Raw genomic sequence first — 17,867 nt, forward strand, 5'->3', positions numbered from 1 at the left:
CAAAACACAAGATTTTTTCTGTATGTCTTTCACTTACCTCTCCCATAGCCCGTCCTTCCAGAGCAAGCGCTTGGAAATCATGGTTCAGTTCATCCATAGAACGCACCTATTTAGAGATGGGTAAGAAAAATACATCAGGAAATGCTTTTTTTTTTTCTTCCAATGACAATTATAGTTTACAGCCATTTCTGATACAGACTGGGCAACGTTCTACATCGCAGCACACAACAAAGCTGCTGAGCTCTGAAAGACGACTTACCTTTAGAAGTTCCAACTTTTAGTGTTATTTATACATGCACAAAAAGGGCAAAATTAGCAATTATTTTAAGACACAAGGTCTAACACAACTGCCTCTGCTCAGTTTATAATAAAGATTAATATTTCACATCGAGTTGCATAATTTTGGGTGAGGGAGTCAATGTGCAAGCAAGTCGGGATCATTTCCTTTCAGGCAAGATCAAATACAGACTCACAAACCAGGCAGGTTTATATTCCACTTACAGCAACACAAAAGAGAAAGACAGAAAGCAAGTTAAGTGAAACAGAACTGTGTGAAGTGGGAGGCTGAGGATGAGGAGAACAAGTAGTGTCTCGAGATCAGCTGCTGTTCATTACTACACACGTACCAACGCCTCAAACCACGAGCCCCGAGGCTCAAACTGTACCCCAGGGGTGCAGGAGGCCTTGGGAAGGCTCCTGATGGGGCAGGACTGTTCCCTCCTTCCCAAGGGGTGTGCACAGCAGCCACGTGGTGCCACGGCCATACCAGGGGACCAAGGTGTGCAAGGAAAAGGGCAATGGCAGAGGGGTCCGTCCAGGTCCCCACAGGGCATGGGGAAGGTGCTGGTTGGTGCCCTGTGCACATGGGAGGACCCACGGCCGTGCATTTACCTGAGCAGTTACCTGAAGTGCTGCTGCTGCAGATCATGATTAGATGACAACAGGTTCAATGAGAACAGCAAAAAGCAGCAGAGAGTGCTAGCTAATAAATCATGGTGCTGAAAATGCGAGAAAACTTTTCTGATTTGCATCCCCAAATCTCACCGGGCACACCCATACACATGGAGCCACTGAGCACATGTGCAGGAGAAAAAAACAATAAGCAAGAGCCCTAACTAGGGACTTGAGGACGAAGCACCGAGGTTCAGCTACGTGCTAGAATTGAGGTAGAATAATCCTTGCCCTCGCCAGCCACCACGCCGTCTCGGAGCAGGTTATTACAGCAGCCACAAGCCCTTCGGATGGCACCCCAGCAGCACGACGCGCCTCCTACTCCGTGTTTACATAACCCTGCAACCCAACAGATCTGATACAGGTTTCTGCTGGCGCAGTGGTAAGAGTTTATAAAACTTGTGTTTATGAGTAACCCACGCGCTGCTGCTCACTGCGGTCCTCTACAGGAGCTCTCTGGGACGCTGCAGACTGACAGTGCTGAGCCACGGCACCGCCACAGACCTGCAGATTTGGGCACAGCCACCCCCAAGCCAAGCCTGGTCAGTTATGGCACCTGCTGGGCAGTTTGGGGCACAAAGGGAAAAATAATGGTTTAGCTGTTCAGCGCCCCACCTCACTAATGGGCTGGTGCCATACGGTTACACCGTGTGCACTGAGCTTAAGCCTGACCTTGGCTCCTGATCCTCGTGCTACTATTTCCAGCAGAACCAAGTCAAGACGTCGCTATGAGCATGCTTTTGGTTCTACTTTAAGATAAGGTTCAGTAGACATCATCTGAGAATATCAGATGAGGAAAGCAAAGCCCCCTCCCGTGTGAATTCTGTTACTATTCGGTGACAGCACCGCTTTGCAAGAGTTTAATCTCTCTCTCAGTTCAAAGGTGCTTCCAGTTTTGCCTCAGCCTCGCCTTGTTCTGCGGTGAAGCACACTGCGAGCACGCTCGGAGAAAACAGGACTTCGCTTTCCAGAAACTACAGCACCAGACAAGAAAGACTCGGCTCTGCTGCCAACCCCACCGCTCATCTGCCAGCTAATGCGCCTCGGCTGCCTCGTGCAGGAAATTCTGCGAAGCGTTTCCAGCCGAACTCGCGGAAAACGCAGCAATCCCCAGACACACTAAGCCACAACAGCCCATCAGTAGCACATTATTATTTGGATGAGACGTGAGGAATCGAGAGGCTAAACAAAGATTTGGTGGGTGATGTGCATTACCCTCACTGCTAAAGCAACATCCCAGCAAACCACAGATGCAGCCACGGTGGCACCGATCCAGGACTCGCAGGGCTGTAGACAGCGACAACGCAGAAAGAGGCTGCCTTGTGTCCCCCCTGCTTCACCAAAACAAATGCGCTCCCAGAGGTGGATATTATGCTATGGGAACCTCAAAAGAAAGCTACAGGAAAGATATGATCACTACAAGTCTTCAGATTTCTGCAAGGAATTTAAGAGACTTTTTTATTTTGGTCACGTCCCAGCCCCAGTGACTCCAGGCTGCTGACATGAATTCCCCTCCCCAGCTTCAGCTGCACGCACATCCCCAGTGATCCCTGCTCAGGTTATGAAGGTAATCTTGGAACAAGAACTCTCCTTCTTGCCTCAGCCCCTTTTCTTCCCTGCTTTTTTACAGCATTTTGGTGTGTTACAAGGTTGCTTGTACTCTACCAAACGTAATTCATTTAAGAAAACGCTAGAATCGCTGTTTGGTTTGTGTTAGATGCAAGAACATTTTCAGAGGTGTCTTGTTTGAGCATTTGTCCTGAGTAGGAAACCATGTTATCACCGAGTTAAACCAATTACAGCAGCACGAGGACGTGATTTACATCCGAGTGGGAAGCCACGCTGGCTGGATTCGCAGCAGAGAAGCTAAAGCTGGTGCAACTGTTAATACCACCACCTCTAAAATGGTGAACACCTTCAATGCAAGCTCAAGGTCTTCCACAGAGAAACATCAGCTGCTACATTGTCATGGTTTTTGAAGGGCTACAGTCCAGTAAGCATAGGTAGCTCTCCTCAGTGTTGCCCGTTTGTCCATTTCCAAGTGGAGAAGCATGTTTGTCTCCAACAGAACGCTGCCATGAGAGCTGTAGTGGGTTTAGCAGCACCGAGGGATACAGGGACTGAGCTGAGACGAGTGGCAGAAGGCAAAAAGCAGAACCACGAAAGCCCAGTGCCTGCTTCACACCTGGTTGGTCTGACTGCACACCTAACTGAGCACTATTATTTTTACTGCTGAAGGTCTGAAGGAAGCCTTCTGTCAAACATCTCACAGCCTGCAGATCCCAGCCTTCCCCATAAAGTGATACATGGGGAACATGGGCTGCCGCCACGTCCTTCCCAAAGCTGCTCCAGTCACTATTAAAAAAGGTTTCAGCTTCTCTATCTGCTGTCAGATATACCAGGTAACAGGAGAAATCATCCATTTCAGATATTTATGTCACACTCCTATGATCAATCCTGCCAATTATGGATAAAAGTATTTCCTAAATCAGGTCCCTGTCTTGACTTCCATGGACCGGCTGCGCAAACAGCCCATTACCACCAATTTTGAGGCCCCCTCTCAGTCACATCATTCCTTTCTCTCTCCTGATCATCTGATTGATTTGTTTGCAATATAGTCTTGTTTATTATTCCACTTGCAAAGACCTCTTTCCCGCTTTTACAATATCAAACAGCAACACCTCTTCACCCTGTTTTCTTACATGACGTGCACAAATAGCAGAGTTCCTTTATTTCCCTGTCAAAGAACAAACACCTTCAGGACCAGCAGAGCTTAAGACCAAAGCCACGAGTGCTTACACCTTCGTATGCCAAGAGGCAGGCTGCACCCTGCTAACTGGAACACACAGATGGCCTTGCACCTCACCGGGATCTATTCCTGCTAACTCTCCCTGGCCTAGAACGAGCACAGACCTGCGAGACAGAGCCACGATGGTGCAAGCACTGGAAGCGAGGAGGTGCACTGAGGCAGAGCTCATTCACAGGTTAGCACTGCTGCGTACGAGATTTGATTACCATAAAGTCTGGTTCTCTGGTTCTCTCACTGATCTCGAGTTTTGAAAGAAGTCCAGCGGGCTGTGCCAAGATAAACTGGCTGCCCAAGGAAGCAGTGCCCTGCTATCTGTGTGTGACATGCTAACCTGGTTCCTTGGAGGAAGAGGTGACCCCGAGAAACGTCGGGAATCGCACAAGGAGAGGTCAGGCCTCTACCACAGCCACCGTGTAAGGGATCCTACACATCCAGCCTCTGCTCCCAGCCCCACGGCAGCCTCTTCGCGGCACCGTGCCTCTGCGGAGTGAAACAACGTGCCTGTCCTTACCAGCCCCACAGGACAGACACCTCCTGACCCCCCTCTGAGGAGTGCTTCCACTCTCTGGTAGCACAGCAAACCAGCAAGCTTGCTTCTGAAGCCAGCTCAGCACCACTCAGGCCGTCTGTCAGAAGCACAGCTCCTGAATGAGCGCTACAACGCGATGTCACTGCGCGGGAGCGCTCCTCACCTTCACGCTGCGCTGCCTGCACGCTCAGGAATTATGTAAATCTCAAACTTAATGAGGATCTCATTCAAGGAGAGCGATTTCCATGCACACCAATATACCAAAGTGTGTCACTGGAGCACGCTCCAGCTCACAGCTGCTTCCTCGAGTGCCCCAGACCGTGTGCCCTGCTGAGGAGCTACAGCAAACCCCAGGGCTGCTTCACCCCGGCCTCTCCAAAGCCTCTTAACCCATTTTCACCTTTGCTCTGAAAAAAAAAAAAAAAAAAAAAAAATGAAGCAGGATTCAGCTGTATGCCTCAGCACACGGTCACTCCAGGTCACACCTCCAGTTCTTGTTTTCAGTCCCCTGAATCAAAGCCCCTTGGTCTCAGCCACGTGAGGCCGTGGAGGAACCCCGGCCCTTCCAAGTTTCCACAGTGCTGACGCCCACCGCCTGCTTTGGAGAGGACAAAACAAAGCAGAACGCTTTCTACTCTTTGCCACTGCAGATTTCAGCAACGCAAACCTATTTATCTCTAGGTCAATGGCCACTTTCAAAACTCAGCCTCCTACGCAGCAGCAGAGCCTCCCGGCAGCCCCACGCTGGGCTCTGCATCCCCTCGAGCAGCTCGTCCTGCCAGGGAGCCAGCTCACACAGGGCAATCACTTATTTTTTTCCCCTCTCAATTAGATCCAAGGGCCTCATCTCTGCAAAACTGAATGACAACAACTCCCAAGTGACCGTTTCCTCACTCCCAAACCACCCGGACACCAGTCCCTGCCTGTACCTGGAGCACTTCACTGCATGGACACAGCAGAAATGGGGGCGGCAGCGAACCAGCAGCAGCGCTCTGCCATTTGGTGCCAGACCCGGCACGCACAAACCCAGGCAAAGCTCTCTTCCCTGTCCCCAGGCCCCCCAAAAGATGCTGTCACAGACCCAGCCGTGGCACAGCTCTGGCACAAAGCAGTGCTGGGGAGCTGTGACCCCAGGAGCAGCGGGCAGGGTCCGTGGGTTCCCTGCAGAAGCATCGCCCCCAGCAAGTTGGGTGCAAACCCACCCGAAAGCCAAGCACCTAGCGGGCACGCTGTGCTGCCAGCTCAAACCTGCTGTTAAATTTAACCCAGCACACAACAAGGCCCACAGTGCTAAATGGCACTTGTCAAAAGGAATTCTGCAGTCAGCTAAATTAACAGGAACCGGGGCCCTGAACTGTCCTCGCGATTACTAAACAGGGACTTGAAGGACCTACCAAATTAACAGGAGGGCACCAGTGTATTTACCTTCCCCATCTCCAGTGCCAGGAGAAATGGCACTGCAGCTTCTAGAAATGCATTCCAGAAATGTATTTTTCCCCCAGCAGTGATAGCTACCAGCAAAGTAGCTGAATTGTAATTTTAAGTAAATATTAGTGTCAATAATCCGAGGTAACACCGTGCCTTACATTAAACAAACACGGGCGCTACAGACTCCTCAGGTAACCTTTACATACAAATGCAAATGTAATGCTGCACCACGCTCCGGGATCGCACGCTGGCCTTATAGACTGAGGAATCCTCATTTCTACAGAGCTTATATTCACCGAGACTGACACGCTGCAAAACTAACAAAAGCTAAATTTCATCCTTAATCACACTGGAGAGTCACAGGATTTCTTCTTCCTCTCCTCATGCAAGGAACATTTCCCGATAAGAGGGACTGGGGTTGAATTAAAAAAAAAAAAATCCATAATGGAAAAAAAAAGTTCTTTGGTGGAAAAGCAGCTTTCTCTCTGAAAACTACCCAGACAGTTACTGCCAATGATCCATAAATAAATAAAAATCATCTCTAAAGAGCACACCATGAAGCTTGAGGGATTGGTTTTTATTTTTGTGCGTAGCACGATGTTAAAGAGATCAAATGCCTGCATTATTAGCAGCACCGGTGATTGAGGAAGATTTAAACCATCTATTCCTATTAAGCCAATTACATTACATTGGGTAACCAAAGCAAACCAGCAGGCTGCTTCTGCAAGCCCCAACTCCAGTTTCCCCATTCCCCCTCCCCCTGAAGCTCTGCGGCCCCATTTCAAAGGCTCCCTTTCTCCTTCCCCAGCACTTTCTTAAACCAGGTTCCTCCACTCCTCCTCGCCTCTGCCCCGGGTCACAGCTCTCCTTCCCCCTCTGACCAGCAGGCAAGCACCCAGGCCTCCATCTGCTAAACCCTCGCAAGGCCGGGCACTGCGAGGGCAGGACTGGGCTGTGCTGGAACACGCCAGTGGCCGCTTCCAGAATATCTTTGATGTGCAGTAAATTACAGGGCTGACTGCTGCCCTCAGCCCTGCCAGCCAAGCGAAGGAACTCTGGGGCATCCCACAGACTCTGCCCTAAGCTCTGAGCACTCTGCCCAGAGCCCCTTATCTCCCGTCCTGGCAAACAGCACAGGCAGAGGCAGGGCCCTAGGACCACAAATCCATGGGAAATGCTCGGCCTTTGCTGCTGTGCTCTCGGCGAGCCTGCAGGAAGCCCTCCAAAAATTGTATTTTAAGCTCTGCCCAGTGCTGATGCACCGACCTCCTCCCTGTCCCGAGACCACTTGGTTTGCTCTTCTACTCCTGCAGAGTAATACATGAAATCACCTTACTGCTGTACTTGGCAGGAGAGAAAATTGTGATTTCTCTGCTCTTAAAATGAGTAGTGTTTGTTTGTTTCTGTGAGAAGATAAATAACATTCCAAGCTCTCAGTCTGCACAGGTACCTGACAGGTGCTCACATAACCTCAAAGTGTGATTATTTCTTGGATATTTATTTGACTCATGTGCAAGTATGAAAAGGCAAGTGTCTTGAAAAGTTTCCATTCGTTAGGTTCCCACAATTTAAGTCTTGCTCAATTTGTAATGAGGGGAAAAATACTTTTATTTTCTGCTGAAACATTTCTTGAGAAAGTAAACATTACTCCACGAATGCCAGGATTAGGGCAGTAAGGACAAGAAACAGAAATATTCAAACAGCTGCCTGATTAAAACATTCTTAGAATGGAGAGAGGAAAGGGGGCAACAAAAAAGGTAACTTCAAGTGGTTTAACAGCCTAAATACTTTGTAGCACCTGATTTATACACTTACAAGTTGTTAAAGACTTTTAAATTAACTATCACCAAGGGTTTACAAATTTCAGATGGAAACAAATGTCTCTTGCTCAGCTGTGGGAGACTGCCTGCATTTGTCTTGTTTGAACAGCTCTTGTAGCACGTTATTTTAAAAAAAATCTGCTTTGCCTGCATGCACACTATATATAGTACCTAGGAAAAAAAAAGTATTTACCAGCTGACAATAAGAAAAGCAGCACACACTCAACAACAGGCTTTCCACTAACAGCTAGATCCAGGGTTAAAATTTGTTGTTCCACCAACTGATTACTGCACTATTTTTAGTCCTCTCCTATAACAATAGTCAGTAAAGAGAGAACGTGAAGTCACAAGTATTAGGCAGGATTAGGTGGTTTAACTACTATTTTTGTAGTAAAGGGCTCATCGTTAGAATTGCTACTACCATTAGCACTCGAAGCAAAAAGCTATTGAAATTACAGATTGGCTGATGCTTTGCGTGGCATGTAGCCAAGATGATTAATGATTCAGGGTACAGAAATAAACGCAAGAAAGGCAGCCGTTCAGCATGGCGCAGCTTAGTTAGCTAATTATGTTTTTCTTCACATTTTATTCACTGAGGGAAGCACTTCATTAACGTGGAATTTAGGTTACCCTCTGATGTCTTGGGCACGTATTGTTGGGGCACAAATCTCCAAAATATTAGATTACAGAAGGGGCGACCTTAATTCTGCCCCGCTGGAGCTGGCTGTACCTGGGGACATGCGCTCAGGTCGGTGTTTGTGTGCAGGCACTCAGGGCCCCACAGAGGGCTGCCCCGTCCAACCCCTGGAGGGCTCTTCCTTTCACTCTCACCTTCTGAGGTTTAAGTTCAGAGAGGGAAGAGGTGTAAACGAGGGACCCAGCGAGGTGTCAGTCCGGTGCCAAGCTCAGTACTGCTGTCAGAAACAGCCTTAGGCAGCTGCTTGCCACACTGACTGCTTGCAGCAGGGCGAGGAACTCACTTGGGGGGTTACAACCAGTCGAGTTTTACCCCACTACAGACTCAGGGGCTGAAGCAGAGCGTCACTATGAGACAATAACAAAGGCAGATGCTCCCAATAAAAACAACTGCCTTAGAACAAAAGTTGCCCTTAACAAAGGAAGAGGAGTAACACAGTATCTTTGAGCAGATCACTCGAGGAGAGGGAGTGCAGCATCACATGATATCCGCAAACAAAGGCAAGTTTGTTCTTCACAGACCTGCAAGAACATCATTCGGAGAAGCCAGCCTTAAAATCCTCTCACCGTCCACCTAGACACAAACCTGCACCAGTCCTCAGAAGCATCACCGCGTTCAGTGCTCTGGAACAGCTCTGTTAAGGAGATTTCTGATCAGCGGTCAAACTTCACTGTGTACATTTACCACTGCGGCACTCCCAGGGATGGATTATTCGGCTGCCATCTTGTGTGAAGTTTCTGTTCTGTAACAGGCACCCATTTACAAAAACGCTACGGGTATCACAACCTGCTCTGCAGAAGCCCAGATAGGCCACACCAACTCAAACCACAAGAGAGCAGGTAAGTGGAAGCCAAAGCTGGATACAGGGGAGGAAGAAAACAAGTAGAAACCCTACTCCAACAAAGCTCTTTTCAAAGCACGTTTGGGCACCACGTATTAACTGAAACACCTGAAGTCTTACTGAAGCATTGAAATCTGCGAGTTCAATAGTGTGAAAATCTCTTGCTCTTCCTGAGCTAGCGCCACAGCAAGGAAGCGACCACAAAGCCGACACAGCGCTGCCGGGCTGCTCACACCAACACGGCTACGGCCAGACAGCTTGCAACTGCCTGGCAGGGACAGCCAGACCCCCAGCTTCAGGGGGAACAAACTCTTACAGTGACTTCCTGAAAACGTCGGGGTTGTTTCCCACTCCCCTCTCCCCGACAAGTAAAGGATTTCCCAGCGCCCAGCTACAAACACAGAACGTGGCCAGCTACTCATGCCCCCGACCCCAGCAGGGGTTTCCAAAGGGCAGTGTAACGCAGAAAACTCAGTTAAATGCTCTGAATCCCCTCCTCCAAGACACCCCTCTCCTTCACTAGAGAGAAACACCATGAAATACATCAGCCAAACTAGGCATTTAAGTTCAGGAGGGCACTGGTCTGCATTACCTGGTATCAAAGCAGCACGGTCACCCCCGCGTTCACGTAAGAGAGGCCCTCACGAGTTGATTGTGATACCTGGAGCTATCGCATCCAAATTCAACAGCCTTAATGAAACCTAGGTGAGAAAAGGCCCAGGAACGGAGCCATGCACTGTGCACCTCTCACACATCCAGCTAGCCAAATTATTTAGACCACAAGGGTACCTTCCACAGACAGATGACAAAATCTGGTCACTGAAATGGGATTCACTTTGGAGGAAGGCTGTGGCTTCCATAGCTTCCACGATCATTGCAGAGGGCCCTGCCACGACTTCAAGGCATCTCCTGGTCACGGTGCCAGCCAGCAGGCACCCCAATGTTAGGTGCCACCACATCCAGATGTTTGCACAGCACCACAGCTGGCATAGCTGTGCTCTATGAGGGCAGCTGCCAGAATCACCTTCTGTCTCCACTCCAATGCAACTTCTCGGTTCAGAAGCTGCAGCCACGTTGCCAGAGGGCAAATCCGAGCAGAAAACCCGGTTCCAGCCGTGTTGCTCTCACTATTCTTCACCAACTGCATGTGAAAAATTCCCCGCATTCAAGAAGATGATCCCTGCAGAGTTCTATTGTCTCAAATTATTAATTAAACATGCTCTCAAAGAAAGTTAATCCCTCAAATCATTTGCTTCTACTAAGCAACTCCCATATTACTCTAACTGCAATTCAGACAGTCTAAGTATATCCATTTACTGCAATTCAGGAGGGACCACCACCAGAGAAACTCTCTTTGCTCCAGTTCAAGAACATGCACGCACGCAAACAAGCCACAGGAGACCCCATCCAAGAAAACCCACCCAATTTCCCTAAAAGCCTGCTCGGTGTTGATAACTTCTCCCAGCTGAGCGTCTCGACTGCCTGTTCATTTCCCTCAGGAGAATGTGTGGCTGGCTGGATTTTTAACGAGACAGGCGACTTCCATAAGCAAGTCAAATCCAAGCTGGGCCCTTAGTGGTCAGGAACCACCCCGCACCTCTCCACTCTCCCTGCAAAGGGAAGTTCAGGTCCCCAACCATTTTCTGCAGGACAAACAGCATAAAAACACCCTCGTGCAGCTAGCCGAGCAGTCTGCCCACACAGCCTGAAGTCGTGAGGCACTGCAGATGAGTTACAGCCTTGGTTTGAATCTCAGAATCACTGGCAGACACTGACACTCAGCCTTATCTGGCTGCTTCTGGGGGAAAAAAGTATGTCCTGCAGCCAGGACCCAGCTGGCAGAAGGGTCCTCCATGTAAGAGTCTGACAATTTCAATGCCTGTAGCTGCAGAGAGCTGGAAGTTTGTTCAGGAGTTCAGGCATTCAAGTCTAGGAGAAGTCAAATTTCAACATCACCTCTTTGTTCCTGCTGAGGCTGAAGGACTTACAGCGCAAGCTATTTAGACAGAGGCCGTGTCTCTATTAACCAAATATGCAAAGTGACAGAAGTATCTTCAATTCCTAAATTTTGTATTACCATATAACATTTTTCCTTTTAAGGAGAAGGCAAAAATGCAAAGGGAAGATAACTTTTTGGATAAGACATAAAAGAAATTGAACTTTCCTCCTGTTTACAACAAGAGGACATTACCTACTTTCTAGGGAGCAGAAAAAACACTTTCTTCAGTCATCACTGTTAAAGACATTCACAGCTCAATTCTCAGAGCTGCTAGTCAAAGGACAAACAGATGAGAGAAACAGCCAGCACAATAAAAAATGGAAAGCAAAGATAGTGTAAATAACTTCTGACTCATAGCACTCAGGCATTTAATAACACATGATGAAATACTATCATTTTGTAAAACCACTGGAGTATTATCACCAACAGACAGGGACAGATGCCTGTCTCCATACATAAAGAAGAAAACTGGGATTCAACAATTAAAAAAAATCCCTCTACCTTTAATTACGAGGTCCTAAGCTCTAGGCAAACATTAACCTATATTACCCTATAATTAGTTTTTCTGACTTTCCATTATCTTTTAGCTACTGATTTTCTTAACCAGTCTTGAGGCAAGGAGAAGGGCTACAGTTGCAGTGTATTTGGAAGTTTTAAATCAAGTGTCCAGTAATACAAACGTATCCTGATCTCCAAGAAATCAGGACCCAGCAGACCTCCAGAAGGATGCCCCACCTCTCTGCACGTTGCACCACTTCCTTCCACTTCTTCTGTTCTTGCAGGACAAATTCAATTCTACCCTGATTAAGCCCAGATTGAATTAAACCATTTTGTATGCATAAGACTAGTTCCCGCTCCAAGGAACTTATAATTTAAGAAACACATGCAGAGGTGGCCAGAAAGTCAAAAGGAATGGCAGTATCGGGATTACATGTATCCTGCGTTCTGTTTCCCATGAGTAAAACCCTGAAGCAATGAGAACTGCAGAAAAAAAGGCACCCGAGCAAGGCTGAAGCAAGAAATTTGTACTTAAAAAGACCAATCACTGGTGTATACAGCATAAGACACCAGCACAAAGGGTTACTGCCTCATCTCAGAGCTAACTTCGAAGAAATTAAACACAAAGATTGGTTTACGGATGGACACTGAATGCAAAACACCAGGACTGAAGAGCAAATACATTACAGCTGACGGACAAACCCCCAGGAAATAGGACAGACGGTTCCAACTTAACTACATTAGGGTGAGTATTGCTTAAGCATCAGGTCACAGAACATGTGGAAACAAAAAAAAAAGCACCACGCACAACATCTGGGGCTTAATCTTGCAGGTATATTCCACCCAGACAATCTTCTCAGAACTGTTCTGCCTTCAAAGATTACGTGCATGGTTTTTTAATGTTTCCTCAAACTGGTGCATGCTGTTTTTTCCCCAGTAAGTGCCACAAGTGGTTGTATCACTGGGTTCAAGAACCTTCTGAATAAAACCAAGCTGAGGAAAAGGAGCACATCAGCCAATGTGAGGACAAGGCTTTCTAACAGGTAGCATCATTTCAGGGAGAGTTTTTAAGTCTCCCGACTATAAAAGAATGCAGTAAAAAGAGTTCAAATGCCAGCGCAATTTGTAATGCCTGCGAGGTCCACCCCACCTCACCCCCTCCACCTCCCATGAGTCCTCTTTGCTTTTAGTGGTTTTCAGAGAAAGGAAGATGAAAGTTGGAGTTGAAGGAAAACAGAACTAAGAATTTTATGACACATCTTTCAGTTTATAAAGTCATCTTTACACAAATAACCAAACAACAGCAGCTCCTGCCTAAACATCTCCACATCAGACCACAAGACAGTTTTTACTTTAAAACCTACAAGTTAAAACCACTGAGGAAGAATTTTTGCTTATTGCTTCTTTTGCTTAAAGCACATTCAAATCTCTTCCATCTCTGTCTCTGGAAACAAACTGTACATTTAGTGACTGAAAGCTTAGTTAACTGATAAAACTGCATCTCATTTCAACAGTTATCTCCTGTGGAAGGATAACTTAACTAAGCACTGTGCTTCCACAGAAGGGAATAACTACAATATTCTTCCAGCTGCTTATTTCACACGGCAGCATTTTATATGGGTTTTCTTACAAAACAAATTAACAGGGCACTTGGGCTTTCTTCTCTATTGATGTACACACTGACTTCAGTGAGGTTGCAAAATTCCCTGCAATGTTTGCTTTTAAATGCTCCGGATGACAACACATCCCCTGGGGAGGCACAGCAGAGGCACAAGGGCTTGATCATTTTTATTTTAAAAATTAGAGGCAGGAGATATTAATAAAGGTTGCAAAAGCTTTGTGTCTGCTGCTCTGAATAGATTTGTGGGAATCATACATTTTAAAAATGTGCTTACACCTTGGCTCTGCTCTCGTGCCACCCTCAGCAGAGGAAGCACGTCTCCTTAGCTCACTGCTGTGTTTGACGAGTTCCTTACAGGTCACAGTCGGCAAGCCAGAGTGACTCATGCGCTCGCTTAAGTCGCAGCACATCTGACAATGCAACTACTGAAAGGACTTCTAGTAAACACTACTACCAAGGCATGTTTTGGCCCACTACCCTTTTAGAAACGTTAAGTCCCTGAGTTAGGCGGGTTTGTACAAGTGCTGTTGTTTCATGATGTTCTTTGCGCTGTTCTCTTCTCAGTTCAGCTGAGCACACTGGTGGCACCTTCCCCTCCCAATTAGAACATTAAAAAAAACAACCCAAAACAAACAAGCAAGAAAACCAGAGAAGTACACACCACGAGCAACGTCCAGAACTGTGTTTTTCGATATTGGGAATGGTAAAAGCTCAACCTAGATGCATTGGCAGTTTTGTAATAGCATTACATAAGAATTATTTAACTACAGCAACAGATCTGAAAAGCAGCAGCAGTCACTGCTAAACTGGTTCACACATACACACAGAAACAAGAAAAAAATCAATAAAGAGAACGATAAATTTTGCAAACATGCATTCGACTGTCAGAGAGAGGATTGGGATTTCAACACCGTCTAGAGCAGAAACATTTCAGTTTATAGCTAGCAAGGCACTGCAATCCTGAAAAGAGAAAACAAGAAGTAGGACTGTTGTAATTCCAGCCACACAAAAAACACCTTAAGCTTTTTTATAAAAAAGAAAGTCATTAAAAGCATCTATCACAAGCCCGGTGCGTTCACGTGCTCGGTTTGGAAACATTTAACTTTTTTTTACCTGATGTTCTGCATGAATGTTATCCCCAGTAGGCCAGCGATGTTTGCTGTTATTATAGCCGCCTCCGCCACTTCCTCCTCCCCCAAGCTGCTCACCATGCTGCCTCTGAAAGAAGTAATCCACCATTGCGTCGTCCTGGGAGCGGCCTGCGACTCCTATGGATCCGGGAACAGGGCTGGAGTGCGTCCCCGCTGCAAGTGCCTGATTTGCAGCTGGCTGCGGCTGAGCCTGGGACCCTGCTCCAGATGTCAGTACAACAGGCATGTTGGGATTAGCTGTGTCTTGAGCGTGCTGTTTCAGGTGGGGGCTGAACGAGTCCTGCCAGAGCACTGCTTTTCTCTTCAACACGCACGCAACGCTCATTCCACCAACACCTACGGGGGTGAGGGGAGGGAGGCGAGACAGAGAGAAAGGGAGAAGGAAAAGGGAACATTAAATCCTCGCAGCTTCGGCTTCGTACACTCAGCAACACAGTCCCCTTGGAATGGAGGGGAATGGCCACGAGGCCACGTCCGACTCCTAACAACACCGTCAGTTGCTCTATTAACCTAGCAACTCCACGTGACACCAGGTACCAACACACAGAACTCCCACATTTTGTGCTCTCAGGTCTCATCAGCTTGCGTGAGATCCACGTAAGGCGCCCGTGACACTGAAAGCAGCACATCGCTTTATGCGATGGACAAGACACCGACTGAAGTGCTGCCACAAAACTAGGAGAAAAAAGTCCCCAAGAACACCGCGTGACACAAACTGCACCGCCAGTGCCTGCCGTCCTTGTTTACACCTCGCAAATTACAAGGCAGGTCCTCAATCAAGGCAGGAGTGCCACTGGAGTACCAGGCGCTCATTCAGCCAACACAAAGTATCCTGGCAAGTTTTGTTCTTTTTAAATGCAAACTTAAAATTCGTAAAATTCTGGATTTCTGCTTATTTGCTTAATGAGGTCCCGAACACTATGGGAGCTGCCCTGCTACCTCAGCTGTTCAATCTGCACGCAGCTCGTTAGGAACTGCACTGCTATAAAAATCACGTCGTCTGAGCCTCCAGACAATCTCAGACAAGATCCGGTAAAGGTACTACGAATTTCTGCACAGGCAACTCCTACTCCAAGCAGCTTCCTCTTTCGTCGAATATAGACGAGGCAGCTCTAAACAAGAGAGAAAACTTGGCAAAGGAGACATTTTGAAAGGGAGCAAAGGGGAAAGGAGCATTCTGGGTAGTTCAAGTTTAGTTCCAAGACGTGTTTTTATAGAAATGCCATGTTGAATGTAGCAGACAGCTGAATACTGTCATTCAAAGCGCACAGAGCATCAGAAACACGTTCAGTCACCTACACAACGCACATTCATTAGCTACCCAGCAGCTGCAAGACCTACTGCTGCAAAGAGCTAATGGCTACCAGGGCCCTTTTCATTTCCAAACTCTTAGCAAAAATATGCAATAAACCTCTCCTGCATAAACAGCTCCCCGTGAAAAGTTACACATCTACAAACAAAGGCAGAGCAGTCGGAGATTTTGAGAGAACACGGCTACAAAGCACTTGAAGCAGGCAGCTTTCCTTTTCCCCAGAAAAAAAAACCATAGTATGTAAATAAGCTGCTCTGTGTTATCATTACAAGGCAAATAGTTTAGATTATGAGACTCTCCACAACCAACAGAACTTCGCAGACATCACGGAGCAAGTTTGAAGTGCGAGCAGCGACGTCTCCCCGCCAGGCAGCTCCGAGCCGCAGAGAGCCCAGCTTTGTGCTCAGACCCCGCCGCTTCTCCAAAAACTCCAGGCAATGTTAAAAAACTCACATCAGCACCCGAGGAGCGCTTCAGGAAGTTAAATCATGGGCTAGGTGAGAGGGTTTCAGTGATTTTTTTTAATTTTTTTTTGGAAAGTTAGGCTGGAAATTAAAGCTGCCTACCCATTGTTTGAGAGCCGTGTGGCCTACAAGAACTTTTAACGTTAAAGCTTGTGTTTTCCTTAAAACCCAGGGAGACCCAGCAGGAAGTGGGTAAATCGATAGCCAGCCCAACTGCTCCAGCCACCATTAAAATATCGTAAGATAAATTCTACCCCTTACCCCCCCTCCCTCACTCTTAATAAAGGAAATTCCTTACTCATGATCTGTCTAATAAAACCTCTGCTCAGAACAAAGTTATTAAACACCGACCAAAAGAAAAAAAAAAAAAAAAAAGGCAACAAAAACAACAACAAAAACGCACCGAAACAGAACAAAAAAAAATAAAACAACAAACCAAGTATTTCTCCCGATGGGGCGCAAAACAAGAATCTCCTGTTAAAAATCGCAAGCGTGTAATTAAAAATGGCCAAACACTGTGATTAAGAGAAAGCCAGAAAAACAAGCAGGGGGGGAAAAAGAAAAAAAGGAAAAGAAAAAAAAACACCGAAAAAAAAAAAAAAACAACAACCCCCCCAGGGTCACCCAGCACATCCCAAAAGTATTGTCTGGATTTTTGCTCCCTCCCCTTCGTCCCCGCTGCCTGTTAGGGCCCCCCAGGGCCCCCCAATTCCTTCCAGTTCCTCCCCAAACCTCCCCAGCTTCCCCCCAAGCCCCCCTAATTCCTTCCGATCCCCCCCAACCCCCCCAATTTCCCCCAACCCCCCCCCAATTCCCCCTTAACTCCCCCCCACCCCCCCCCAGCTCCTCCCCAACCAACAAAGCGGGGCCGCGGCCCCCCCGGGGAGGGACGAGGCCCCCCAAAACAACGCCCCCCCCTCAAAACAACGCCCCCCAAACCCACACCGGGCCCCGAATCGCCGCCCCCCACCCCCCCGGGGGCCGCTCCCCGCTAACAAAAGGGGCCCGGCCCCGACTCCCGGCCGAGGCGCCGAGCCGGCCGGGGCGCCCCGCCGCCACCGCTCGCCTTCGGGGCGGCCTGGCGTCGCTCCTCCCGGCCCCCCCGCCAATATGGCCCCACCGGCGGCTCCGCTGGGCTTCGCGGCGCGCCGCGGGCCCGCTCCGGTGCCGGTACTCACGGGCGGAGCGGTAGGATGAAGATGGATCTCGGCCCCCCCCAGGCCGCTCGCCGCCTGCCTCTCCCCCGGCCTTTCACTCCGACAACATGGCGGCCCACTGGGGACGGGCGGCGCGCTGCATGCCGGGAAGGCGAGGCCGGCCCCGGCTGAGGGGCCGCGGCCCGGGGCCGGCTCCGCGCCGCCCGCCGACGCCATGCGGGCCTCGGGGATGGCGACCAAAGCCCGGGGATGGCGACCGTGGGCTTAGGGGTGGCCAACGGAGGCCGGGGACCGTCCCGCACAGCCCGTGGAAGGCGGCCGGCCCCGCGCGGCGCCGCCGCGTCCCGGTTGTTGCAGCTCCCCGCGCCGGGCCCTCGCCACCCGCTGCTCCCCAACGCCATTTTCCGTGTTTTTTCCCCCAAAATGTGCGCACTCCCTGCCAAACACCTTCACGGGCACCACCTACCTGGAAATATGAAGCAGCCTGGTCCCTGAGTGCCGACCCACAACGGGTCCCAAGCATCGGCTGCGTGCTCTGGGCCCGCCAGGTGGGAGAGGCAGCGTGTGGGGGCACCTCCCGCACCCCCGCT

General features: G+C 48.7%; 1 protein-coding gene across 16 annotated transcripts in view; it reads right to left on the bottom strand.

Moving 5' to 3' along the window:
- Positions 1–17,434, bottom strand: part of PUM1 (pumilio RNA binding family member 1) — a 71,016-nt gene extending 53,582 nt beyond the window's left edge. For 14 of the 16 annotated variants that reach the window (XM_038167242.2, XM_072027559.1, XM_027444094.3 and 11 more), the window contains exons 1-3: positions 17,299–17,434; positions 14,307–14,680; positions 38–106 (exon numbers count right to left, since the gene is read on the bottom strand). In XM_038167242.2, coding sequence (XP_038023170.1) covers positions 38–106; positions 14,307–14,669 — 432 coding nt within the window. In that variant the 5' untranslated portion in view covers positions 14,670–14,680; positions 17,299–17,434. The remainder of the gene's footprint in view (positions 1–37; positions 107–14,306; positions 14,681–17,298) is intronic. The other 2 variants (XM_072027557.1, XM_072027558.1) reach the window with 2 other exon arrangements.
- Positions 17,435–17,867: the final 433 nt, after the last annotated feature.

This window comes from Anas platyrhynchos, chromosome 24 (assembly GCF_047663525.1).
Source record: "Anas platyrhynchos isolate ZD024472 breed Pekin duck chromosome 24, IASCAAS_PekinDuck_T2T, whole genome shotgun sequence".
Taxonomy (NCBI): domain Eukaryota; kingdom Metazoa; phylum Chordata; class Aves; order Anseriformes; family Anatidae; genus Anas; species Anas platyrhynchos.